The 26,915-nt window shown below is 43.9% G+C and overlaps 1 protein-coding gene across 2 annotated transcripts in view; it reads left to right on the forward strand.

Moving 5' to 3' along the window:
* Window positions 1-26,915, forward strand: part of Irag1 (inositol 1,4,5-triphosphate receptor associated 1) — a 101,405-nt gene that overhangs the window by 54,890 nt on the left and 19,600 nt on the right. The window contains exons 7-14 of one of the 2 annotated variants that reach the window (XM_090348151.1): window positions 672-724; window positions 922-966; window positions 2,080-2,697; window positions 4,430-4,508; window positions 17,891-18,014; window positions 20,985-21,015; window positions 23,786-23,926; window positions 24,806-24,937. In XM_090348151.1, the coding sequence (XP_090204277.1) occupies window positions 672-724; window positions 922-966; window positions 2,080-2,697; window positions 4,430-4,508; window positions 17,891-18,014; window positions 20,985-21,015; window positions 23,786-23,926; window positions 24,806-24,937 (1,223 nt within the window). Of the gene's footprint in view, window positions 1-671; window positions 725-918; window positions 967-2,079; window positions 2,698-4,429; window positions 4,509-17,890; window positions 18,015-20,984; window positions 21,016-23,785; window positions 23,927-24,805; window positions 24,938-26,915 lie in introns of both variants that reach the window. The other variant, XM_090348153.1, reaches the window with a different exon arrangement.

A 26,915-nucleotide genomic window follows, 5' to 3' on the forward strand; every position in this document is an offset into this window, starting at 1 on the left:
TCCAACATCTGCCTTAAGGGAGACCATTCAGCCTGGCCCAAGAGGGTGCTTCCTGTGACATTTCCCTCCTGCTGGGTTTCCACCCCCGGGGCTCCCTGCCAGGCCTGGTTGAGCAGCCTCAGAGGAGACTGATACACTGTCTATTGAGGTAGGGGATAGTGTAGTGAGGCGGCAAGAGGCAGGTTAGGGTGAGGATGGAGAGAAAATTATGGAGGGGCGGGGATGGTGGGTAATGGGCTTTCTTTGCCCTGAGAGAACTCAGAGAGAAATTGCGACAGTGTTTATTTGGAAGGCCTCTCTTATTTGGGCCTTCTTCCATTGGGCTGTGTCTAGAGCTATTCCTTCCAGCTGGCAGAAACAATATCCTGTCTAGGTAAAGCTCAGGCTCAAGTTAGGTGGCCTGTGTGCGTCTCCTAATACTGACACTTCCCACCTATGTAACTTTGAGTTCTCTCTGCCTCAGTTGCTTTCTATCATATCTGTGGAGATTCAATGAGAGCCACTGCAGAACCTGACTGGCATATAGGGGACACGCAAAAACATTGATGTTTCTGGCTCCTGGGGCTAAGAATGCTAAAGGAAAATGTTGTGGGAGGGAGGAGGTTTTGCAGAAGGCTACAGCTGAGGGTCTGGGTGCTGGCCATCACTTCTTAGTGTTGGGACCATTCTAGGTTTGGAGGCGTGCAGTGGCCCACACTTCCTTCTGCCGGGAGCACCACTCCAGGTCTGTATCTGGCCCACTGCTCTGATTCTCTGCCACTAGTCTCTCCCCACCCCCAACACCAGGAAGTCCTCTGTGACCCCTGAGCAAGGGGCTGGGGGAGGGCATTTACACCCGACTGGGCTTCTTGGAGGACATTTTGGGAGGAAGGCAGGTCTCTATGGATTTCAGGCTGATCTTTTGTTTACTTCCTACAGCAGAAGGGAGATGAGGCCGACATCTCTTCCCCTCACCCTGGAGAGCCTGTGAGTTTGAGCTTTGTCCAATTTCAAGGATTTGGGTGTGGGACTCCATCTCTTAGAAGCTTAGACTGGTCTGTGGGTAGCCTCTGTGTGTGTGTGTGTGTGTGTGTGTGTGTGTGTGTGTGTGTGTGTGGACAATGAAGGAATCAGCAGATTCCTCTGTCTTAGCATGAGATAGAAGTTGGGTAGCCTTCCAAGCAGTCATGTTCTTAGTCTGTTATGTTTTCAAGCCTCCCCAAAGAGGCTAGCAGAGCCAAGCAGACCCCCCAGGCCGAGTAGCCACTAGGCAAAGGGGCCACGGCTCCCATCAGCTCCAGGAAAGTTCAACTCTCAGTTGGGATTAAGCCAGGAAAAACTCACCTTTGTTGATGAGGCAGGGGGCAGTTTAAAATCATGCCTGGAACGGAGTCTGGGGTAGCATCGGCCAGAAAAGCTCCCGCATTCACACAAATTGGTCCACACATTCTCAGAGACACACTCCCACCTGTTCCTCACTAAGAAGGCTTCCTGAGGGATGAAAGAAGAATGTAAATATCAGGACTTCTGAGCCGTAAGATGTCACCTTTCCATCTATTATCTTGTCCAGGGCTTCTCATTCTCTTTTGCATCATGGAAGAACAATCTGAGAAATTCCAGAAAGCAGTGGATTCTCTTACTGGAAAAAAAAAAGTACCCTCACCTCTACAAACATGCTCATTTGTACACTATCTCAGCAGGTTTCTAAATCAGGTAGGGAGAGTGGCTCTCTCAAGAGTGAAAGACCTTGAGCTGAAGAGCTCAGGGACAGTGCCCAGGCCGAGTTCAAGCTGCAATGACCTTGCCAGGACTAGAATCTGGGTAACTGATTTTGAAGACAAAGTTGCCTTATATTCCACTCTCCTAGGCTCCTAATTCTTGGATTGGTTTGGCTGGTTTTGAACTGCTAGTCTCTGTGTCTTTGCTGTTTGTGTGTCCCTTTTATCACTTGTTCAGACCTGACTAAGAGGCTGTCCCCTTCCTTCCTACTCCACTACCCACCCCCTGTCTCACCGCAGACACCAATGAGCCCCTGAACAGTGACTGTATCACCTCCTCAAACTTCCTCCAGGGTCCTAAATCTACCTTGTTTTCTTCCAGAATGTCCCCAAAGGGCTAGCTGATTGGAAGCAGAATGACCAGAGGAAAGTTTCTCAGGGCAGGCTGGCTCCTCGATCTCCCACAGCTGAGAAGACCAAAGAGCTTGCAATAGAGCAAAAGGAAAACTTTGATCCCCTGCAGCACCCTGAGACCACACCCAAAGGCCCAGCTTCTGGCCCAGGCAGTGGTGGGAGAATGGCCCTCAACAGTCCCCAGCCAGGCTCTCCGGAGAGCGAGCTAGGAAAGATGCTCCTGAAGACAGCTAAGGAGGGCAACCCTCTGCCCAGAAGTCCAGCCCAGGGCTCAGGAGGGGTGGCTTCCCCTGGGCCCCAGGGAAAAGGCTCAGCTGGAGAGCCAATGGGGTCCAAGCTTGGCTCTAAAACTGAACTGCGTGCCCCCATATCCCGACCCCCCCTTATACGGGGGGTCTCCTGGGACAGTGGCTCTGAAGAGCCAGGTCCTCGGCTGCAGAAAGTGCTTGCCAAGCTTCCACTGGCAGAAGAAGAGAAAAGGTTTCCAGGCAAAGCCATCAGCAAGCCAGCCAAGGTGCCTGGACTTAAAGACTTCCAGATACAGGTGCAGCCTGTGCGCATGCAGAAACTGACCAAGCTCCGTGAGGTGGGTTCCCATGGGCCCACTGGGCAGGGAACACATGCCATGTCTCCCCTGGGCTGCAGTCCTTGGGCCTGATACCTGTCCCTGGGGTGGACAGCTGGGGCCTAGACATGGACTCATGGGGCCCTAAGCAGCCAGGCCCACCAATATGACATCTCCATAACACCAGTTTTCTGGTACTATGCTCACCTTTTATCATTGTTACTAGGCAGAGGTCAGCAGGGGACACCATTGCCACACAAAGCCATATTTCAGGGGAAGGTAGGAGTATAGAGGGAACACATGAGCTCTAGTCCAGTCTGTTATCTTCCTCCAGCTGGAGCTGGTGGCTCATAACAAGAGTCCTTGAAGGACTTCTTAGTTATACATACTACTGGGCAAGGCCAGGAGAAAGTAGGATTTTCTTTTATAATGGCATCCAGCCTTCCTTCCTGGTGTTTGTTTATCATGGGCTTTGGTGGGAGAGGGGGGACAGACTAGATCGTGAAGGACACAAGAAGTTTCCACCCAGAGGCCACCCAGATTCAGGCTATGGATTCCATGGAATCCGATGGAATCCGAATGGAATTCCATAGGATGGAAACTTTCCCCTCCACAGAGGAAGTGTGGGTCAGGAAAGGAAGCAAAGATACACTAGCAACTGTAGCATGAGTGAGGAAGTTTCTTTGTTAACAGGATGTAGTCCAATGCTGGCCCTTGTCCAGTTCAGAAATCTTGCATGGTGCTCTGAGGGGCAGGCTCAGGAGGAGCTGGGCCTGGATGCTGTTTCAAACAGTACACAGAATCCTCCCCTTCACCTACAGGCAGAAAAACCCAAATGAGTAGGGCCTGGATGGATAAACCAAAGTAGGCCACAATTCTAAATCTCTGGAGAAAGGTGGAAGCCAATGGGCCGGCCAGCCCAGGTTTCTGCCTTCATGAGTCTCAAAAGCCTTGATGACAAGCCATTCCTCTACTACTATCCACATCCCCGCAGGTTTCTCTCTCCCAGCAATCAAAGTTAGAGAGCCAGAGGTCCCTTGTCATCAACCTCCATGCTAACATCGGAGCCTCTGGCCCATAACCCAGTCCAGAGTGCTGAGAGCTAAGGGACCTCTGGCTTGTCCTGGACACAGGCTTGTGACTTCCATGCCTAATCACCAGCACCCTCTGCTGGCCCCTTTCTTTCCTTCTTTACCTAGGGGGCAAATACTCAAGTGGCTACCTAGGATGCTGAAAATCAATTGGTGGCACAAGGCCGCCTCTCATCCAGGCATTTGCATTAGAGGACCCTAGTCTGGTGCTAATTGGTTTTGGAGCAAGTGTGGACCTTCCTATGTCAGCAATGCCGGCTGAGGTCCCATGGTAGCAATTCTTAGGTCTCAATTTGTTTGGAGGTGCCACCAGGAGCAGCCCCAAGGGACCCTCCTATCCCCACAGCCCTTAGCATTCCTGATGTCCTGTACAAACTTCAGCCACTGTGGCTAGCCTATTCATTACCCTTCAGCCTGGACTTCTTTAACAGGCAGACCAGGCCAATGGTGGCTCTTGACGTGAAGGATTTCAAGCTCCTTTACAGGCTAGGAGAGAGTCGGTGCACCTCACATCTTTCTAGGAGAGTCGGTGCACCTCACATCTTTCTAGCTACCTTTGCCAGTGTCCATGTGGTTCCCACCTAATGCTGAATAGTCACAGAACAAGCAATGAGGCCAGGCTGGTGTTCTCCTTTGAAATGTGTCTCTCTTTTCCCACAAAGGAGCACATCCTGATGAGAAATCAAAACCTGGTGGGGCTCAAGCTTCCCGAATTGAGTGAAGCAGCTGAACAGGAAAAAGGTAAGTGCACAGGGCCAGGCCTGGGCTGACTGCACTGGTCAGTGAGGGTACATGCATGAGCCCTAGACTTCCTGTCAGCAAGCCTGACACTCACTATTTGCAGATGGTGTTTCCTGCCCATGCAGAGCCTGTCTACTTCCTGCCAGCCTCCCCTGATCTCTGTTAGCAACAGCAGGTCTGGAAGGAGCCCCATGCCTGAACTTTTGACATTGCTTTTCTCCTCACACCCAGGAAGCCGCAATAAATGGACCAGTTCCTCTTTTCGAGGCCCCAGAGCCATCTCTTCCTAATATGCTGTCACCACAAAGTCCATATCCAAGGCCCACCCCACTGGATGGCTGCACGTCCCTTCCTCCAAGTCATCTGGTCTCTACCTCCCCACCCATTGCCACCACACTCATCTGAAACCATGGGCAGGGTCCTGGACCTCCTGCATTCTACCAATGGACCCAACCCAACTCCCAGAACCTCAGCCCGATGCAGCTACTGAGCCCCACTGCAAGTGACAGCTGTCCAGATAGAGTCCTGACTCTGCCACGGACCAGGCCTGTGGCCTGGGCAGTCTACCTGACCCCTTGGTGCCTAATCTTTCTCTTCCCTACCACCACATGTGAACTAGGGCTGGTCAGAGTTGTTTAAAGGTTATCAGGAGTTGGGCATGGTGACATATACCTACGATCCTAGCACTTCATAGCCTGAGGCAGGAGGATCTCAAATTCTAGGCTAGCCTCTTTGACATAATGAGGCTAAAGAAAGTTGTCATGGAGATAAATGAAATTAATACGTTATAGTTTACATACTTGGAATATGCCAGTACCTGATATAGTAAATGTTACATAGGTGTCCACTTGTTAGTATTTCCAGAGCCTAATTAGTATCTCCTAAGGCCTAATTTGTACAGTGGGTACGAGAAGGTACATGTATATGTGTACATGAGAGTATGTGCCTTAATGTATGTGTGCTGTGGCAGGGAGACCAATCACTACATTTCTATGAGGAGCAAAGGTGCCTTCAGAGGGACAAGTGTCCAGCAGGTCAGACTGTCCTTCCATCTTCCCAGAGGAAGACAATTTCCCAGGGGAAATTGTAACCTCTCCGTCTTTATTCATGTCCTGTCTCCTTGACCTGCTGTCACTCTGCTCTCTGAGTCAGCATGCCTGTCCCTTAAAGCAATGGGTAAGTCCTGCCAGGTCCAAAACCTTCACCTTTCCTTACCCTTTTGTATTTCACAAAAGGTGGATGCAGCCGGTATGCTCTGATCCCTCTGTAGGTATTAATTTCTGCCTGTGGTAAATGGAGATAAGAAAGTTTACTAGTTTCATCTTTTAAGCCTAGAATTCAGTGGCATTAAGTACACACTGTTGTACAAACATCATCCTGACCTTTCTAGAGCTTTCCTCTTCCCAAACTGAACTTTGGCACCTATTAAACATCAGAGCCCCTTCCTCCTTCCCAGGGATCCCAGGCAAACATTGTTCACTTCTAAGGCCATGGATCTGACTTCTTTCTCTAAGTGGTTCATGTAAACAAGTCGTACAATATTTCATCCTATCCTTTGAAATGTAATCACATATATATTTACGAAAGACCATTACCAAAGACCAGGACTTCTAGTTCCATCAATTTGGATCAACAGTGAACTATTTTAAATAATTGCTATAATAATATTTCTTGCTAGACAATGGGGTTAGTTCTCCCTCATTGCTATTTTTTGGAACATTTATTAATATTCAGAACATAGAGTTCAGTATAAATAATGGAAAGAACATCTAGACAAGAAGTCAGGAGATGGGAGGCTCAGGAATGCTGACTCTGGTTTGTAATCCCAGCTACCCAGGAGGTGCATGTTTGGAGGCTTACATTTTGTAGTTATGCTGGGCAAAATGTTAGTAAGATCCTATCTCAACCAATAAACTGAATATGGTGCTTCATAGCTGTAATCCCAGCTATGTTGGAGCATAGGTAAGAGGATTGATGTCTAAGACTACCTCCAGACAAAAACATGATACCTTATCGAAAAAAGAACTAAAGAAGGAAGTGGTGCAGTGGCTCAAGGGGTAGGGCATTGGCCTTGAGCTAAAGAACACAGGGACAGCGCCCAGGACCAGAGTTCAAGTCCCACAAACGCCAAAAATAAAAGAACTAAAGAAGAGCTGGATTGTGTTCAAGTGGGCTAGAACCTGCCCAGTATGAGGTCCTGAGGTTTAAAAAAATTCCAATTCTACAACCCCCCCCACACATTCAACAACAAACATATTAATGAATCTTTAAATATGTTTCCTAGCCTCTCTAGAATTACGTTCACATTTGAAATTTATAGCATTCTAAATATTTTAGTTGTGGTTGCTCTAACTACACGCTGGGTTCAGAAAGAACAGACTGAATTTTGTTTGACCATTTTATAGGCCTATAGTTTGCAAACATTTACTTTTCTTTCAGTCACAGGATCGGTCCTGCTGTTATTGCAGCATTCCGTTCCTTTACCTCTAAAAACGTGTTTTGTTTGGTTTTGGAGTCAGCCTCTTGCTATGTAGTCCAGTTTGGCCACTAACTCAAAACCCTTCTAAGCTGGGGTTACGGCATGCCATGACGTGTGGCTTATGATTCTTTGTATTTGTCTCTTATGTCTTTTTTTTTTTTTTTAAAGATTTTTATTTATTTATTTTTTTGCCAGTCCTGGGCTTGAGCTCAGGGCCTGAGCACTGTCCTTGGACTTTCTCAAGGCTAGAGCTCTACCACTTGAGCCTCAGCACCACTTCTGGCTTTTTTCTATGTATGTGGTACCAAGGAATCGAACCCCGGTCTTCGTGCATGCTAGGCAAGCACTCAACCACTAAGCCAAACTCCCGGCCCCTGTCTCTTATGTCTTATAGAACACAATCTACATCATTACTACTAGTAGTATGATTCATTATTACAACTAGAATCATGACTAATGCCACACACTGTGCCAAGCACTTGGCAGTATTGATTTAACGCTCAAATTAAACTTGAGAATAGCCTTAATTCCCTCACTCCAAACAAGGAAGTTGAGAATTTGGGAGGTTGTATATTTATTAACTGCTGAAGCCAGGACTGGAATCCAGATGCATCTGACTTCAAAGGCTCTCCACCACTTTGCAAAACACCTTTTTCAGATTTACAATGAAATCATCTGTTATTTTTATTTTTTCCAATTCACCACTTGTTTTTGTTATATGGTTCTGTGTGTGAGTGTATGTGCGTTTCTTTCTGTATCTGTGAACATGACACCATTCTGTAATTTGTCAATGTGATAAAGAGAACATTAGTCCTCCCTTTTCTTTCCTTGCCTTCTTTTTTTCCCTCTTCCTTCCTTTGCCTCCCTCCCCCCATATGAGACTTCTTCCTTCCCATACTTCCTTTCCTTCTATCCTTTTCCTCTCCCTCCCTCCATTTTAAGACTGAATCTTGCCAAGTAGCTCAGATTGGCCTCAACAATCCTTTCTTAACTTCCCAAGCGCTCCCCTGGTACCATGGTACCTTGTTTCTTTTTTCCTAAATGGAAGTGATTTTATTTGGTCTTTTTTTTAAACCTCAAATCATATACCTTATTAAATAAATGCATTGTAGTGTTGGTTGAAATTGAAACATTTGTAAGATGGGATAGAAAGTAAGTATGGTATTACTTCATATGTTATTTTAGATACTTTCTCAAGTTAGTACTATTTTCAAGTTTCAAGATTGGTGTTGAGCTTTATCAAATTGGCTTAAAAATCGGGGATATTTTGGTATTGAAAAATGTATGAGCAGAATATATCATTTATTTAATAATTTTTTCACATATGGAAATTTTGAAGGATTTTTTTTCTGGAATTTTTATTTCTGGGTGTTCTAATACTTAGTATGTTTTCATTTACATGGACTATCAAAGTATATATATCAAAGTGCACATATATATCAAAGTGCACACATATATATACTGTCCCTCAGCTACTTTTACTCAAGGCTTGCGCTTTACCACTTGAGCCACAATGCCACTTCTGTTTTTTTTTTTTTTTTCTGTTTCTATGGTACTGAGGGATCAAATCCAGGTCATGCATGCTAGGCAAGTTTCTACCAGGAAGCCACATTCTCAGACCTAATATCTCTTTTAAAGTATTGCACATCTTTTCTGAATGATCTAAAGTAAAATCTAAGTTGTTGTGCCATAAAGAAGACCTAAACAGCTGGTCACCAGCGGCTCACACCTGTAATCCTAGCTACTCAGGAGGCTGAGATCTGAGGATTGTGGCTCAAAGCTAGCCCAGGTAGAAAAGTCCCATGAGACTCATTTCCAATTAACCAAAAGTAGAGTTTGTGATTCAAAGTGGTACAGCTCTAGCCTTGAGCAAAAGAAACTCAGGGAGAGCACCCTGGCTGTCCTGGACCCAAAACAGTGATGTTAAGCAGAAAGAAAATTGTTTTGCTCTTGAGCATCATCCCAACTGAGCTGTTCAAATATTGTCTGGTTCTACTCCATGCAAACATTTGGGGACCCCAGTTTTCTTCTCTGTGGCCATTTGCCATTCTCTGTAGCAGTAGACTTGAAGCCAGTGCCGTCCCTCTATGTTTGCTCTGCAGTGAAAAGATGAGGTCAGATCTAGGTTTCCACTAGAGGGGAAAAGAGAGAGAAAAGTTTAGAACAGGCTTTTGTTTTTGCCATTGTTGCTTAATTAATAAGTAATGGTGGGGATTGTATACATCCCTTAGCTTCAACTCTGTGGATGCTGACATAATCAAGTGGTCTTAACACATAGTAAAGGAGCTGGAGGAGATGACAGCTAGCTAGACAACTGGTAGTATCTCAGATTCAATTCCATTCATCTGGACAGTTTTGGGTGGGTCCCTAGGTGCCTTTCATATTGTCTTTTTTACTTAACAATAAATTTAGTTTTGCATTTAACAAAAATGGACCTTCTTAATTTTAAGTTAAAATTAAATTTACATAAATATATTTTCCCCACACATCTCTTATGAATTCTTTTTTTCTCTCCTTCTCCTCCTCCTCCTCCTCCTGCTCCTCCTCTTCCTCCTCCTCCTCCTTTTCCTCTTCTTCTTCTTCTTCTTCTTCTTCTTCTTCTTCTTCTTCTTCTTCTTCTTCTTCTTCCTAGTACTTGTATTTTTGACTTGCTAATGATTTTTTATTGAATTTTATCGTTGGAGTAATGTATAGAGGGGTTACAGTTACATTCTCCAGGTAGTGGGTACATTACTTCTTGATGAATTTGACTTCTATGAGCACCAAATTTCAAAAAGAAAATTAACCATGGCAGCTGTTCAATAAATGAACACTCCCTTTAGTTGTCTCTTACGTATAGCTAAAAGCTCAAGCTTCATTGTTTACTATCAGCAAAGCCTTGGGCAAGTTCTTATTCTCTTGGCATCTCCATTTGCCCAGGTAGATGGCTCATACTTTGCTGGTGGAATGTCTTCTTTTTTGGGGGGTGAGGGGAAGCCTTGAGCTCAGGGCCTGAGCACTGTCCTGGACTTTTTCAAGGCTAGAGCTCTACCACTTGAGCTTCAGCACCACTTCTGGCTTTTTTTTTCTATGTATGTGGTAGCGAGGAATTGAGCCTAGGTCTTCGTGCATGCTAGGCAAGCACTCCACTACTAGGCCAAACTCCCGGCCCCTTGGTGGAATGTTTTATGAAAAACTTGTCCTTAGTCCAGCAGGAACCTGACATTCATTCTGATTTCCATCATGGAGGTTGTAGAACTCTATCTTGTCAATCAAATAGGAAATTCTTGAACTCGACCCTCCATGCTACACAGAAAAGTGTTGGAAGTGTGGTAGAGAGCCAGCCACACTGTCAGCTACGATCTGCAGAACTGTAACTTCCTTGGCTCTCCTTCAACTTCGTAAGCATTGGAAGGCCCTTTTACCAGCAGCATCTGATCTTCCCAACAATTCAACACTTCACTTTTCTTTCCATTTTGTAGAGCATCTTCTGGGACTCTTCTCAACCCTCTGTTCCCATTTTGCTTTCTTTCCATGACTCATTCCTCCCTGCTTTTAGGCTTGGCACATGCTGTCTATTCTCTCAACATGGAATGTTCTCATTGCCTAATGGACTTACCTAAGGAAGCCTCCACATCTTTTCTCCTTTGTCAAACTAGTCACAGCGTGAAGCAAAATGAGTTTCCCTCCAATTTATCCCTGTCCTTTCAGATGATAAGCTCCCTTTCAGAGGACTGCAACAGCATCCCAATTTTTCTTAGCATCATGTCCATAACCTGAAGCCCTTTGCTTGGGACATAGTAAGCACTCAGTAAATGTGAGATGAATTCATGAATGAATGAATGAGCTCCTTTTCCCTGCCTCAGAGAGGCAATCACAAGGGAGAGGAAGCCATTCAGATACAGTGCACTAAGATGATAAAGGAGCATGAAGTACTGAGGAGCAATGAGGAAGCAGCAGCCAGCTCAGAAGAGTGAATCATGGGAAGTTTCCAGGAGGAGCTTTGATCTGAGGGAGAGAGAGGCACCTCCAGGCAGATGTAACTGAGGCAGGCAGGTATCTTCTAGTACCAGACATGTTTCAGGAACAGGCTGGCACAGTAGGCTGGGATCAGAAAGGGTGAAAGCTTTGAGGAATTACTGAATTGGAATTTCAGTTAAGACCCTTTGAAAAGCCAGAGAATCCTGTAGGTTAGGATCAGTTCTATGCTTTAGAAGACAAAACAAAAAAACAAAAAATAATTGTTCTGTCTGGGTTATGAAAGCTGCCCTGCACAGGAGGAAATGGGAACGACCTGGGAATGGGCATGCTGGCTCATAGGGAGAAGGTTAGGAGGTCTCAGTTTGGGGCCAGTTCAGGAAAAAATTTGGCAAAACCCCTTACTTAGCTACCAAATGGAATGCAATAGTGTGTACCTGTCATCCCAGCCACACAGGCATATGGAGGAGGATTGCCATTTGAGGCCCACCAAGGCAAAGACATTTTTTTTTGCAAGATCTCATTAAAGAAATGATAAAAACAACAAGCTGGAAGTGTGGCTTAATTGGCATAGCATCCGAGTTCAAAATCCAATATCACCAAGAGGAAGGAGAGAAAGAAGGGAGGGAGAAAGGGAAGGGGAGGAGTGAGCCTGGTGAGTGGGTGATGGAATGGTTAGAGGATATGTGAGGGTCAGGAGGATGAGAGCTGATTGGAGGCCAGCGTGGCAGGATGTGGAGTGGGAGACTAGGAAGGTCCCGAGGTGTCAGTGTGTGCCCGTGTGTGCCCGTGTGCACGGCTGTGTAGATGATGGTGTAGTCAAGACTGGGACCATGAGGTGGAGGTCGGTTGAGGAGAAAATGCGTTGTGTGGAACCACATTGCCTACTTGTGGGAAGCAGCGGGGATTCAACAAGTCTGAAAGGCCATCTTTTATACCCCAAGTCTACTACTTACTATTGGGTCCATGGAGAATCTACCAATATAGCAGAGTTTCATATCCTCCCACCCCCAGAAGTGATCTTAGTGATATTTCCTTTGCAGAGCTACCACAGTGCAAGGAATAAACATCAAAGAACAACTACTATATGGCTGATACTCAGTAAACAGTAGATGTCCGAAGTTATGTTTATTTTCTTATCAAATTGGTAGTGTCTTAAGAGACAGGTGTGTGTGTGTGTGTGTGTGTGTGTGTGTGTGTGTGTGTGTGTGTGTGTGTGTCCCAGTACCTCCCAGGGAGATAGATGTAAAGGAACTTTATCCCAACCACTAGCTTTGTCTTTTGGAAGAACATTTTGTCTTCAGAGCCTCCTTAACTAAAGCCCCCAAAGTTAATTTTCCCAAGTCTCCGAGATAACCAGAAATAATGTTTCCCATTGGAATGATCTAGTATTGGCAAATATGTTGACAATAAGTTTAATGTTTTTGTTAGAAATGATTTATGTTCATTATCAAAAATTTCAACTAATAATGAAAAATACTAAGGAATTTTAAAAATAGTTTATACCAAATATCTCTTCCTCAAAAATATAGAAGGAGGGAAGGAGATTATACTTTTTCAAAGTAAACCAATTACAGTTTAATTGAGTTTGAATTAAACTGAAGTGAAACTGTAGGGCTTGCTGAATTTTAGTGATTGCTTCCTCCAAAGAGAAGAAATTACTTTCTTTGAAAATGTATTATGAAATGTATTAAAGGTTGGGAGATTTTTTTTTTTTGCATTGTATGTGTTACATTTGGGTGGTGGTTGTAAGCTCTGTCCCCCCCCCCCCGCCTTTTTTTCTTTTTGCTAGTCCTAGGCTTGAGCTCAGGGCTTGAGCACTGTCCTTGGGATTTCTCCAGGCTAGATCTCTACCATTTGAACCACAGCACCATTTCTGGCTTTTTTCTATGCATGTGGTTCTGAGGAATCGAATCTGGGTCTTTGTGCATGCTGGGCAGGCACTCTACCACTAGGCCAAACTCCCGGCCTTCCAGCCTTTGTTTTAGGTAAGTTTGGTAAGACACCCAACTCAGAAGTGATTGTCATGAAGGAAGAAATTTATACACACAGATTCCTGCAACTAAGAGACACAGATCATCAGGAAGCCACATACGAGAGCATCAGGGTCAAACCGGAAGCCAGTGCTCTTAAAACCTAAACCGGGTTTTTGTGGGAAGAGGTAGGTTAGGCTGGTGTGTCCTCTATGCAAGTTTAGGACTTATCTGAATAATTTGTACTGGACCCTGGACTAGAGAGGAGTAGAGAGGAGGATTTTCCATTTACTCTTACTAAGTTGTCTGATACCCAGCTCTGAGAGAATAGTGTGTAAGAGATGGGTAAGAGAGATGCTTGGGACTGAAGCTTCTGGATTGGTTGACTTGTATGTGAAAGGTACACTTAAAAATATCTTTAAAAGTAGTTGTACAAAAGAGTTGCCATTTGACAAAGTAGTTTATGAATACAATGTATCTTGATCAACATTCTCATCCATCCCTTCCCAGCCCACCCTCAAAGGTACACTTGAAAGAGAGTTCTTTCTTATCTATCTCCAGAAATTAGCTACAGGATTAAAGCCCCAAATCAGAGAGATCAAGAATCCAGAAGATCAGAACATTTTGTCACTACAGTTCTGCTTACTGAGTTGCTGTGGAAAGAGGAGACAGACAGTATGTTTGCCCACCTTTGTATTTCTTCCCAACTTCCTCTTCTGCCCCCACTGATTCAGGATTCTGTGTCTATCAGCCAGGTTGTAAAACTTTACATTCTACTCTGCAATGGTTTTCACAGCTGCTTAGACTCATAGGTAAAAGGATTTCATGCTCATCACGAGTCCCTCTAGTGGCTTACCATTTGCAAGTTTATTATTTTGATTTATAACTTGTGGAGCTGGATTTCATTATCCAATAGTTTTGCTATGTGGCAGTAGAGTTACCATGTTCCCTGAATTCTAACATGTTAGAAAATGTCTTCTTGCCTGAATCTTTGAGTTCAATTCTCAGTACCACTAACAATAAAAAGTAATTATGTCCTCAACTGAGGACATTTTTTCTCTATAATATGTTTAAAAATATTCTGTCTCATTGGTTTACTGTTTCAGAATGATCAGTGTCTCAAATTCAGGGTCTCATTTCAGCTCTGAATGTATCCATCTTTCTTTCCTTCTTCATATTTGTTTTGGTCAGTAAAATTCTCCCACCCTCCTTACTAATTCAGTTTGAAGCTGGATATGTTATATTCCTTTTTCCAATCTATTGGCTACTTCTATGTTTTCCAACTTCCTGATTAGTTCTGTTATTTTGGTTTTCTATTTATTTTTTAAATTTTTATTTATTTATTTTTTGGTAGGTCATGGGGCTTGAACTAGGTCTGGGTGCTATTCCTGAGCTCTTCAGCTCAAGGCTTGAGCCAAGCCCCACTTCCTGTTTTCTAGAGGTTAATTGGAGATAAGAGTCGCAGGTCCTTTTGTGCCTGGGCTGGCTTTGAACCTTGATCCTCAGATCTCAGCCTCCGGAGTAGCTAGGATTATAAGCATGAGCCACTGCACCCAGCTTCTATTTATTTTTTAAATGCATGTCCTCTTCCCTCTGTGGATGAAGGTTTCATCTGCATCCTGAATGCTTATTTTTCTTTTTTCTTTTTCCAGGTTCTTATTTCTCCTAGAGCCAAGCATTTGTAGTATATATTTATCCAGGAATGCATGGTTGCATTTTTTATGTGTGTTTTGTGGCTGCATTTTCATCCTGACATCTGCCTCTTACATGTTTCCCTTTTTCCTCCTTTTTACCTTCCTTCCCTCTTTCCTTCCTCTTTTGACACTAGTATTTTTATATAGTTGCCGTGCCACTTGTTTTCATGTGTGTGTGTGTGTGTGTGTGTGTGTGTGTGTGTGTGTGATCTAGAAATTTCTTCCTGGATTTCCCATTTACCCTTATAACAGGGCCAGTTAATTTTCATCAACTCCTCCCTACCTTGCCTGAGATCTCTTCAGTGATTTAGCAGAAGATTAGATGTTTTATTTATTTGTTTTGGTGCTGCCTGGGTGGTGGGTGGAGAAATGAGGAAGTTCAGCTTAAGTTGTTGATTTGTAGAATTCATTTCTATTTCTTGTTTACAGTCTAAATTTTGAATTTATCATACCAAATTAGGGGCATATCGTGGGATTTGTATGGCTTTACCAATTTAGGATAGAATTGTAAAGGCAATTTACCTTAGTAGTTCTTTTTCAAAAATACTTGACCCAGTCTTTTCCAGGACCCAATGGTTCTTCTGCAGGCAAAGACAAAAAAAGATTTTAAAAAATCCAATGTATCTGGCTACTGGGCTATTTTTTGGACGTGAGGAGGGAGGAAGGCTTCACTGGGGGCTTTCCATCTGTCCTCTGCCCTTTGTCTAGGGGGATTTGCTTTATTTGTTTTTCATCTTTATTCTGGTAAATTCCTACAGTTTGTTCAAAATAAGCAACTCTGATAAAATACCATGTTATTCTGCCTAGGAAAACTTAATGGCAACATGGGCATTCCCCCTCCCCACTCTTTGTCTCTTTCAAGGGCTGGTGTTGATGGAATGAAGAACTTTCTTCTTTAGAGAAACTTTCTCCACAGGCTGCTGACTTGCCTCTGCATTCACTTCCCTTCAAGTTATCCTATGTTCTCAAATATGTTCCTCTCATATCTGTCTTCCAGAACTCTTTGGTAGGGACAAGGGGTGGAAGCCCCACATTTATTCTTAGTCATTTCTGTCTTTCTCTTGTCATTTGTTTTGAAGAGTATTGCCTTTTTGTGTATTCTTGCTTATATATTTTTGAAGTATTTTCTTATTAATTTGGTTGCACTCAGGAGATTGGTGGTTTTGCAGTCCATAGATTCCGGGATCACTCTTAAACAGCTATTTTAGATACTTGGATTCATGTCTGGCCCTTTCACACTGGAGCCAAGCTGCCAGTTCAGCTGGTTAATTGGAGATAGTCTTTTCTGCCTGGGCTGGCTTCAGGCCATGATCCTCAGATCTCAACCTCCTAAGCAGCTAGGATTACGGGCATGACTCATTGGTATCCAACGAAGACTATGTAACTAAATCCAACTATATCCCTTCTTCTCTCTGCTTGGTCTCCCTTAGCAGTGCTTCTATTCATGTAACCCCCGGTTGTCTCCATTTAGATGATTGCTACAACTGTGCCTGAAGTCCTGACCTCCAACATGGCTGATAATCCTGTTAAATGAACGCACAGGCCAGAAAGCTGCTAAGTCAAAGGCAATGAAAGACAGTAAATAGTAGATAAATATAGATTCTTGCATGTAGATGGAAATTAATCATTGTACATCATGAGAACACCTGAATTGCCTTAAAAAAAAAAAAAACCCACAATAGGTTTGGGGCTTGTGTGCATGCTCGTGTGTGTGTGTGTGTGTGTGTGTGTGTGTGTGTGTGTGTGTGAACTCTAGAACTCAAGGCCTGAATATTGTCCAGTACCTTTTTTTCTTAAGACTGATACTGTAACATTTGAGCCATACTTCTGTTTTTGTTTTTGTTTTTCCCCCAATCCTGGGCTTGAGCTCAGGGCCTGAGCACTGTCCTTGGACTTTCTCAAAGCTAGAGCTCTACCACTTGAGCCTCAGCACCATTTCTGGCTTTTTTTCTATGTATGTGGTACCGAGGAATTGAACCTGGGTCTTCGTACATGCTAGGCAAGCACTCTACCACTAGGCCAAACTCCAGGCCCTTGAGCCACACTTCTACTTCCAAATCTTTGCTGGTTATTTTTATTTTGTCATTTGTAGGGCTTGAACTGGGGGCCTGGGCATTGTCCCTGAGCTTCTTCTGGTAGTCTAGCCTTCTACCACTTGAGCCATGGTGCCACTTCCAGCCTTTTCTAAGTAGCTTATTGGAGATGAGAGTCTCATGGACTTTCCTGCCCCAGGTGGGTTTTAATCACAATCCTCAGATCTCAGCCTCCTGAGTAGCTAGGATTACAGGCATAATCCACCAGTACCCAGCTGAAAAACCCCTGTTCCTATGCCTGGTTGTAGGACTGTGAAATCAGACTATTAGGTAGGATCTAAAAGATAGAACTTTTTGAATTTATTTGAGAAAAATAATTAGGCAAGACACTTCTTAAGAAGCCAAAAAAGTAGAAGGTTTTATTTTTCCTTCAAAACATTATAGCTACAAGGGCGATGACTCAATATTTGCATACCCAATGCTATGGATATCGTATTGGAAATATAAACATAACTACATATACATAAAATTTATGACTCTACAGACATAATGTTTTATTACATAGATTAATATGTATCTATGACATACAAACCCTCAGCCTAATTTTGGAATTATGTTCTAAAATCTAAGTGCCAGTGATTGTATATAGAAATTCCTTTCTTGAATACTTTGTTTGTTAAACACGTCATTTGAAATATGATGTAAAAATCAATGTTAATAAGTTCTTAAAAAAAACATTATTGCCAATCACCTTCCACTTTCCAGAACCCAACTTCTGACTCCAGCTGCAGCATGTTCTGTGCTGGAGAGGGTGAAGCAGGAAAAGCATGAGTTGGAGTCCAACTTGGCCTTCCTAGTTAGTTCAAGTCCAGACCCAGCTACATAGTAAGACTATCTCAAAAAACCCAAGGTGAGAAAAGATTCTGCTTGGCACTGTGGGGACTACTGGAAGAAAGAATTTTGAACAGATAGACCTTAGTTACAGACCTCATTTATGAGATTTGCAACTTTGAATAAGTCCTTTAACCTTGTTGAGCCTTGGATTACCTAGCTGTAAAACAGAATGGTCAAGGTCTGTTCACTTGCTCATTGTGAGGATAAAGCAAAAGGATAATTATAAAGCCACTGTGTTTTAATGAAGTGCTTGCAAGTGTTGAAGGCCTTCCTGGCCCCCGGAAGCTAGTTGGTAACAGTACTGTTGTGATTTCAAACATATACTTTATAAGAAAGCACTTTTCTTTTTCAGGGTCTCCTTCTGAAGTCTCCCAAGCTACTGAGGAAGAAGAGCCAAAGAGTGGCTTAGATGTCATGCCCAATATTTCTGATGTGCTGCTACGCAAACTGCGGGTCCACAAGTCTCTTCCTGGAAGGTAATATCTGAATGTGGGCTGCAACAAGTCCCGTGTTGGGTTTCCTCTGGGCCAGGTTCTAGGTGGAACACGACAAACCAGTCTTGAATTGTATCCCCAAAAAGTCCAGTGGTCTGGGCTGGATAATACATCCAAAACAAAAGGAATAAGGAAGGGCCAGGCTGGGTGCTTCCAACCCCAGGAGCAGGTTGGGTTCAGAGTTAGGTACAGTCCTTGAGGTCCTGAGGGTTACTAGACACTGATGGTGGCAGAGCATCATGGGCACTTGGCCAAGAGATGTGGATTTCAGCTCAGACATAGCACTTACCCATAATGGAGAGACTCTGAAGCTAATAATGGTGTAGAAAGAGGGGTAGAACGTTTGGAACTGTGTAAAGGATTGCTTGGAAGACTAACCAGAATTTTTTCACTCATGAGGAGAAAATGCCTTTCCTTTTAGAATTTCAGTTCCATCACCTACACAATAGAGATCATGCATGTTGTGTCATTAACAATGGGATGGTGCTGGCTAAATGAGGTCACGTGTGAGCAGGGACTTGGTAGTGTTAGCACATAACAAAGAGGCCCTTAGGAACTGTTATAAAGTGAAGATTTGAGATAGTGAAGTGTCTAGGAAGTCTATGAAATAGGGCGTGTACAGAGAATGACACAGGAGTTAAATGTTGGGTAGGGACTAAAGGAAGGCCTAAGGTATAGAATACTGAAGTAAAAATTAACCTGAAACACACAAATGATAAAATGAAGCATCTGTGCAAAAATTGTGAGACCTAGATTTCAAAAGAGTAAAGTTACCACCCTACTTCACACAAATCAACTCAGAATGGACCATACGCTTTAAAATGAAAGATTAATTTTAGAAAACTCTTAGAAGAAAACACAGGAAAGTTTATGGCCCTGAATTTTAGATACAGCACTAGAAATGCAAGCAGTAAGATTTAAAAAAAAATAGAGGAATAGTATTTCAAAATAACAGTCTATGCTCAAACATTGCATCCCAAAAATGAAAGTCAGCACACAGAATGGGAGAAAATATTTACACATCATTTATCTGATACAGGACTTGTTTCTAGAAATTATAAGGTATTCTTACAACTCAGAACAAACAGCCAATTTCTCAGGATGGGCAGAGGATTTAAATAGGCATTTGTTCAAAGATTTACAAGAGGTCACATGAAGACACTGTTCCTTGTTCAACTTGCAGCTCTGCCTCCGCACTGCCCAGACCAGTTTATAAGGCACAGCTCTGCATTAGGAACAGGATGTGTCATGTGACAACCTTGCTAAATCACTGCTCCCTGAGTCTTCACTGGTTTCAGCACTCAAAAAAAATCAAGTTAGAAGCCAGGCATAGTGGCTCATACCTATAATCCTAGTTACTCAAGAGGCTGAGGTCTGAGGATCACAGTTCAAAGCCAGCCTGGGCACTACAAAGCCCGTGACACTCTTATCTCCAATTAATCACCAGAAAACCAGAAATGGTGCTGTGGTTCAAAGGGTAGGGTGGTAGCCTTGAGCTGAAGTGCTCAGGAATAGCGCCCAGTCTGAGTTCAAGTCCCATGACCGACAAACAAACAACAACAAAAAAAGAGTTAGATATGCTATAAAGCAAAACACTAGAATGCAAATCGTTGAAAAGGAAAAAAAATCTGTTTGGTTAATTGTTTATGAAAATATGTAAATTTCATATCATATCCAAACAAACCCAGGAGTCTGGCACCTCAGTGAGCTCTGATAAATCATTTGGACATGTGTATATGTTCTACATGACAGTGAATAGTACATGGGCCTCAGAGAAAGGGCCCCTGGGTGGGGTTGTGACAGGAATGCTATGCATCAAATATCTTTGCAGTTGTTTATCCTGTGTGCTGTTCTCTGCTGACTTTATGGCCCCTGGGTCTTGCTGCTGCCTCATCCTGGCAGGAAGGCTCTCACTATTTCTTGTGAAGGGTGAGAACCAGCCCCCTTGCAGAGATGGCTGACCCCTACCTTTGCTCCCAGGGTCTCTTTGCACCCATGGAAGGGAGGAAGCTGTGTTTCCTGAGAAGCTTATTGATGGTGTGTTCTCTGGCCAAGTCCTGTGACGCTGGTCAGACCCCTCCCGGCATCTCCACCCAATACAGGAAAGAGCCTTAGCCATATTTACATTATCTGGACTGAGAATGGGGCCAGCTTTAGTTACTAGCAAGAGCCACAGAGGCAGCCATACAGAGTGGATGTGCAGATAAGAGGGTGCTTATTGAGCACAGGCTGTGGGAACTGTACAAGAGCCTTACAGAAATAACCTCTGTGCTAGCTGGGAGACTCTTAGGACTGTGATTTCAGTCATCACTGGGTCTTAAGAGAAGACTCTAGCCACTCTTTGAATCTCTGGCCCAAATAGACCTTTGTCATAGCCCTCAGAGACAAGGAAAAGCCAGCTTTTATAGACCTAAAGTAGCCTTGGAACCATTAAAATGTAACTCAGAGATATATGGTTTGTAATTGCACACGAATTTTGCAAATTAATTCCTACAGCAAGGCTATGAGTGAATAGTAATCATAGCTAACATTTTCTGAGTGTCCACTGAATCTGAATGTCATATGCAGTCATCCCAAAATCCTTGTGGGGACTGGTTTCATCCTATGTACAGATACCCAAATCCACAAAGGCCTTTATGTAACAGCATAGTGTCTGCATATGGCCTGTGCACATTCTCCCATGCTCTCCAGATAATCTTGACATGACTTGCAATGCCTGACACAGTTGGCATAGAACTCACAGAGGTGAATTGCAGCCACTACACTGCCCCTGTGAAAGTCACTATCTCACAAAGCACAGGGCGCCCAAAGGGAACGCTGCATCGTTTTCACCTCACCAGCTCAGCTCGTGCCATTCCCGGAGACAAATGTTTTGCTGGTCATTCAGATTCACCTTTGGGTGGCCTAGTAGATAGGATAAAGTTCATTTGTGCATTCTTGTCTTTTTCACAGTGCCCCTCCACTCACTGAAAAGGAAGTTGAGGTAAGTGAATCGTGCTGGATGAAATAGAGTATCTGTGCTTGACTGAGCTTATCCAAAATGTTCCTTTTTCCAACTTCTGGCCCAACATTGTTTCCCAAAAGCTAGAAAGAAAGACATGTTTTTGTTTTTTTCATAGCTAGCCCTACTAAATGCCAAGATTCCTACTCCTTCCCTAGTTAATGGAGGATCTTGACAGATATTATTCAGAGGTGAGACAGGAGTTGGAAACTCTAAGTCTTTTTTCAAGAACTGCCCATATTCTTTGAATGTAGACTTAGTTCCACTGTCAGCTGAGAGATCGCAGAATTGGACACATTTATTTACACATGAGTAAAAGGTAGGTAGTTGGATTTCAAGTTTAAACTTTGGTCTAGAGGAAGAAGGCACTTGTGTTGGGAAGATTTCTGCTATCAGAGGGCCCGCTGGGCTGACTGTAGCATTTACCCTGGTACCATGTCCTCTGAATTGACCATGACACCACTTGAATTTCATTGTCCCAGTGTGGGTGATGAGTGGGCTAAGAGGAGCTTGTATTGCATGCTGATGAAGGGGTACATTGACAAGTCCATACCAGAGGTAAGACAGTGAGAAAGAATGATTTCCGGGGCCTGGATAAGCAAAGATAGGCAACATGGAATAGTTACTACAGATAGAACCGAGAACCTTGCATCAGGCATTATAGCTCATAACACACTCACACTCCTTTCAGTAGATCCTCCTAGAAGCTCTGAAAAGCAGCAGGAGCAGGCATTTAAACAGAGGAGAAGGCTAAGTGTAAAATAATTTATCCAACAAGCTGGGTGCAGCAGCTCATACCTATAATCCTAGCTACTCAGGGGACTGAGACCTGAGGATTATGGTTCAAAGTCAGCCAGGGCACTAAAGTCTATGAGACTTATCTCCAGTTAACTACTAGAAAACCAGAAGTGACCCTGTGGCTCAAGGGGTGGGGCTGTACTCTTGAGCTAAAGAGCTCAGGGACAATGCCCAGCCCCAGGGGTAGGGTAGTAACCTTGAGCTGAAGAGCTCAGGGACAGCAACCAGGCCCAGAGTCCAAGCCCCATGACCAACAAAAATAATGATAATTATTGTTATTATTATTTACCCAACAGCCCAAATCCAGTCCTTAGAGAAAAGCAAGATTTAGACTCAAATGCTCCGTCTGAATTCAGGACTCCTTGTGTCATTCTGCCGTCAAGGGGATAACCATGCATAGAGAACTAAGCATGGAGCATTGTTTCTGGACAGAGGCTGGGAAAGACAGAAAGTCTTCACCACTGGGCTGAGGGTGAAAGACCCACACTGACATTGTAGAGACCTGGGTCATGGGCAGTTCATTTAAGGACTAGATCCTGTCCTCAGATGGACACTAGTGTGGTCTGCTGTTTGTGCAAAGGAGGTAAAAAGTCTTTGGAGCCAGACAGTGTGAGGGTAAGTCCTGGCTCTGCTCCAGCCTGTCACCTCAAATACATTAATGACTCCTCTGGTCTCAATCTGTGAAGTTTTCACTCCACAGAGTTGCTGTGGGATTAAATGAGATAAAACTCACAGTAGCTGTGGCATAGAACAGATGATCAAGATGGGATGACTTTCTTTTTTTTTTTTTCCAATCCCATATATATATTTACTTGCACATTTATAAATTAGTTCTAGCTTGTACATGTGAGGGAAAACATGAGTTCTTTGTCCATTTGGCTCTTTTGTTGTTGTGTTTGAACTAGAAAATTTTCTTTGTTTATTTTATCCGATTGTTTCCAATATCGCCATCAGCACCACCACCACTATCACCACCATCATCATCCTAATCATCACCACTACCACAATCATGATGTCATCAGTTTACCACCTTTACTTCCCTAGAGACTCATTATGAGCCATATTCCATGACTTTTGGACGCTCAGGCAGTCAATGACCACAGAATATAAATCTGATACCACTTAACTCAGATAGGGCAGAGGAAGGCTGCAAATGTGAATATCCTTCTTTCTTTTTTTTTCTTCCTTCTTTTCCTTCCTGTGTGAAGTCCATCTGTCGATTTCTCCTTCTCAGTAGTTTCCTTTTATTCCAGGAATCACATGTTTGAACAATATTGCCTTTCAAAACTCATTCAGGAATGCCAGCAACATTCTAGGCATGGAATAATTGTTTTAGAACGTTTATTCTAACTAGATCATATCTGTCTTACTTTATCTCCTGGCAGCTACTTAAGGCTGCTGTTAATGTGGATTTCTGAATACTCAGGCTAGATGCTGGTTATAGTTCGCTTTAAGTCAACAAGGTTTAAATTTCAAATGGGATTTCTTTAAATACAGAGGTTTCATGCAAAATCTCTATAATCCCCCATGCAATAAATCCAAATTGCTTATACACTCAGCTACAATAGCTACGTTTATCTAAACCCAAACACAGGATCTCATTTTTTTTTTAATTCAGGGAAAAGCAAAGTGTTCCTCTCCCCTCCTCTTCTCTCCTGTTCTCCCTCTGCTCTTCTCTTCTCTCCTCTCCCCTCCTCTCCCCTCCATTTCCTTCAGACCTCCCTTTCTCTCTCTTAGCAAAAATGCATTTCATTTTCTGGTGCTAGGGAGGACCTAGGCCAAATCTCAAATGACTGTTTCTCTATCATTCATGTGATTTACTGTGAGGTGAAGTGTCATTTGCACATGGCTTCCTTGGTGACTGTTGTGAAATGCTTAACCAAGAAGCCCACCTGCAGCCTTGTCCCTGCAGTAACTCCTCCTAGCACCTCTCCCACACTCTTGTTCCCAACAGAACGTGTTTGTACAACTGTCCTTGGCCTTTAGAAATGACAGCTACACCCTGGAAGCTAGAATTAACCAGGCTGAAAGGGAGCGCAACCTGACAGAGGAGAACACAGAGAAGGAACTGGAAAACTTCAAAGCTTCCATTACGGTAATTGTGCAGCCTGGTGTGATTGTATCCAAAGGACATGTGTTACACTTCTCTCAGGCACCAAGTAGAGTCTTTTGAACTGGGAAATCAGGGGGTAGATCCTGACAGCTTTCTTCAGATATCTGGAAAGACCTGAGGGAGGGACAGGAAGGATGGGCTGTCTTGGGGCTGTGGGCGAGGCCTCTGAGCCTGGGGAGCTTCTCAGGGGCCAGATACAGTGTCCACACGGGCTTCTCCACTCTCAGAAGACATTGGAGCCCAGGCCCGAGTCCTCTTCTTCCAGATAAGAGCATGCCCAGGACTTGTCTTATAAAACTGTTGGATTTGAGAGGCCCAAGTCTCCTCTGCCTTCAATCTTTATACCTTCCTCCCTCTGAGGCCCTGCAATTTTTCCCCAGGGTCCTGTTGCTACAACCTCAGCTTCAAATGATTATTCCATCCTATTTTAACCCATAAATTTCATTCTAGTTGGTCACTACCAGGTCTTGTCTTGTGAGAGCCATGTTCAGGCTCAGGAGGTATCTTAGCCTGAGCTGCTATTTGCATGTCCTATACTGGGTGGCTTGAATAAACATTTATTTCTCATGGTTTTGGAAGCTGAAAGTCCAAGTTCTAGCATGGTCAGGTTCTACTGAGGCCCTTCTAGGAATTGCAGACTTCGGAATTTTCATTATATTCTGATACAATGGGTTGCCCTTTTCTAAGGGCATTAAAGAGGGCTCCACCCTTGTGACTTACTCAGGCCCCAGTGACCCCTTTTCCTAATAGCCTCACCTGGGGAAAAGTTTGGATCTCAGCATATCCACTTTGGGGGACACAAATAGTGGGTCTGCAGCACCACGCAAGGACCCCAGGTAATGCTCCTTTGTCACTCCTCAGTCATCAGCATCGCTATGGCACCACTGCGAGCACCGGGAGACCTACCAAAAGCTGTTGGAGGACATTGCAGTCCTGCACCGCCTTGCTGCCCGCCTCTCCAGCCGAGCTGAGGCGGTGGGGGCCGTCCGCCAGGTGAGCTGTGACAGCACCCAGCCTCCCCCACTGGCTCTGCTCCACTGTAGTAACTAGCACGGTGACACAAGTGGGGACAACAGGAAATTCCACCCTAGGACGGCTGGCTCAAGGCTAGGCTTCTAGTTTAGGTTATTAAGGTTGGACTCAGGATAGGCCCGCTAGATCCGATATGAAGGTACATCTTGGAATAACTGTGTACTGCCTGCTGTCCTTTCTTAGAGCTTTCTAAACATATCATTTCTGAGAATCCTGTGTGTCTTACAAGTGTATTTAACTGAAGAAGCTTCTTCCTCACAGAATTTTCTTACAAAACTTCTAACTTTCATGGAACTAGTCATGGGGAAAAACGTCCTTGGGGAAACACTTTTCTGTTTTGTTTCATTTAATCCTCTAGTAACCCTGTCATGTAGCCATCCTTTGCCAAGACAAAGTTGTGGAAATGAAGAAATGTGCAAGTTGAAGCACCCTGATCTGAAAACACAAAATATTGAGCATCTACTTGATACCACAAGTGGAAAGTTGTGTAACTCACACTCAAAACACAGATGCACCACAAAACATGTATAAAGCTACCTTCAGGGTGCATGTGAAATGTACATACTGAGGCTTGGGTTTCTTCCTCCAAGCTATTCCATTTTGTATATGCAAGTAGTCCAAAACCTAAGAAAAAGAATACAAAATACAAAACATTTCTGGCACCAGGCATTTCAGGTAAGGGATATTCTGCCTGTCATAGCACAAAGGATGGCAAAGCTGGTGTACAGGCCCAAACTCAGCTCCCTCTTGCCCACACTAAGCATATACAGGGCTCCAGTACAGTGACAATGGGCCACACTGCCTGAATTCCCACCCCATTTCCACTCTCCTTTACTGTGGGACCTTTGGCTCCTTGCAGAGCTCCACTTTAGCTTCTCAGCTAGGGTCATGGGATCTGCCACACACGGGGGCTGTAATACCTGTAAAGCATTTGGATGTTATTGTAACTGTTGCTGTGATCAGAGACTTATGTCCTGCTCTGCTGCTTATGTGAGAGGATGTTCTCTGATACATCCTGGGCCCCTCCTATAAAAGGAAAGAAGGCCAAGCTACTGTGCTGACCCATCTCGTGTCTTCCTAACTCAGCAGTGTGACCCAAGAAGTCACCAGCTGGGAGAAGCAATACAGGAAGGATGCAAGGGAAGTGGCGGGTCTCAATCCTACAGGCTTGTGGGGATCTTTACCATGAAAATGGAAGGGAAAGTCCCTTTGGGACTAGGCAGGGCCTGAGTACACTCCTTTTAGAGAACTGGGGGCACATGTGAGCAAAAACAACCTCTTCATTGTACTTAGCCCTTCTAAATATGTTGCTAGTTCTCTAGGTGATTGTTTCTGTCTTCATCCTTCTGTATTGTTTTTGTTTGTTTGCTATCCTGCTTGCTTGGTATTTTTTTGTGGGGTGTGTGTGTGTGTGTGTGTGTGTGTGTGTGTGTGTGTGTGTACTGGGGCTTAAACTCAGGGCCTACATGCTGTCCCTAAGTTTTATTGCTCAAGCCTAGTGCTTTACCACTTGAGCTATGACTTCACCTTTGGCTTTTTGGTGTTTAATGGGAGATGAGAGTCTCACAAACTTTCCTTCCCTGACTGGCTTAGAACCTTGGTCTTCAGCTCTTAACTGCCTGAGTGCCTAGGATCACAGGTGTGAGCCATCAGCACACAGGTACTTGTAATGTGCTTGCTCTTCTTAGAAGCAAATGCAATGCTTTCTAGTTTCTGCATAAGCAAGATGACTGCATGGTATAAACCAGCAGTCTAATTTATACCTGTTATCCCAGCATAATTTTTAATGACATCCACTTTGATTCTCCAAAGATTACCGTCTGGTCTGGACAATAAATCTTCATCTACGCACAGACCCTATGAAGTCTTGCCTCTGAGAATTCATCTTGAAGTTCTCTTGGCTTGTGCTCTTTGTCTCTTCTATCTCTTCCTTTGCACC

Source organism: Megascapheus bottae, chromosome 16 (assembly GCF_031878675.1).
Source record: "Megascapheus bottae isolate mThoBot1 chromosome 16, mThoBot2.hap1, whole genome shotgun sequence".
In the NCBI taxonomy this organism is placed as follows: Eukaryota; Metazoa; Chordata; class Mammalia; order Rodentia; family Geomyidae; genus Megascapheus; species Megascapheus bottae.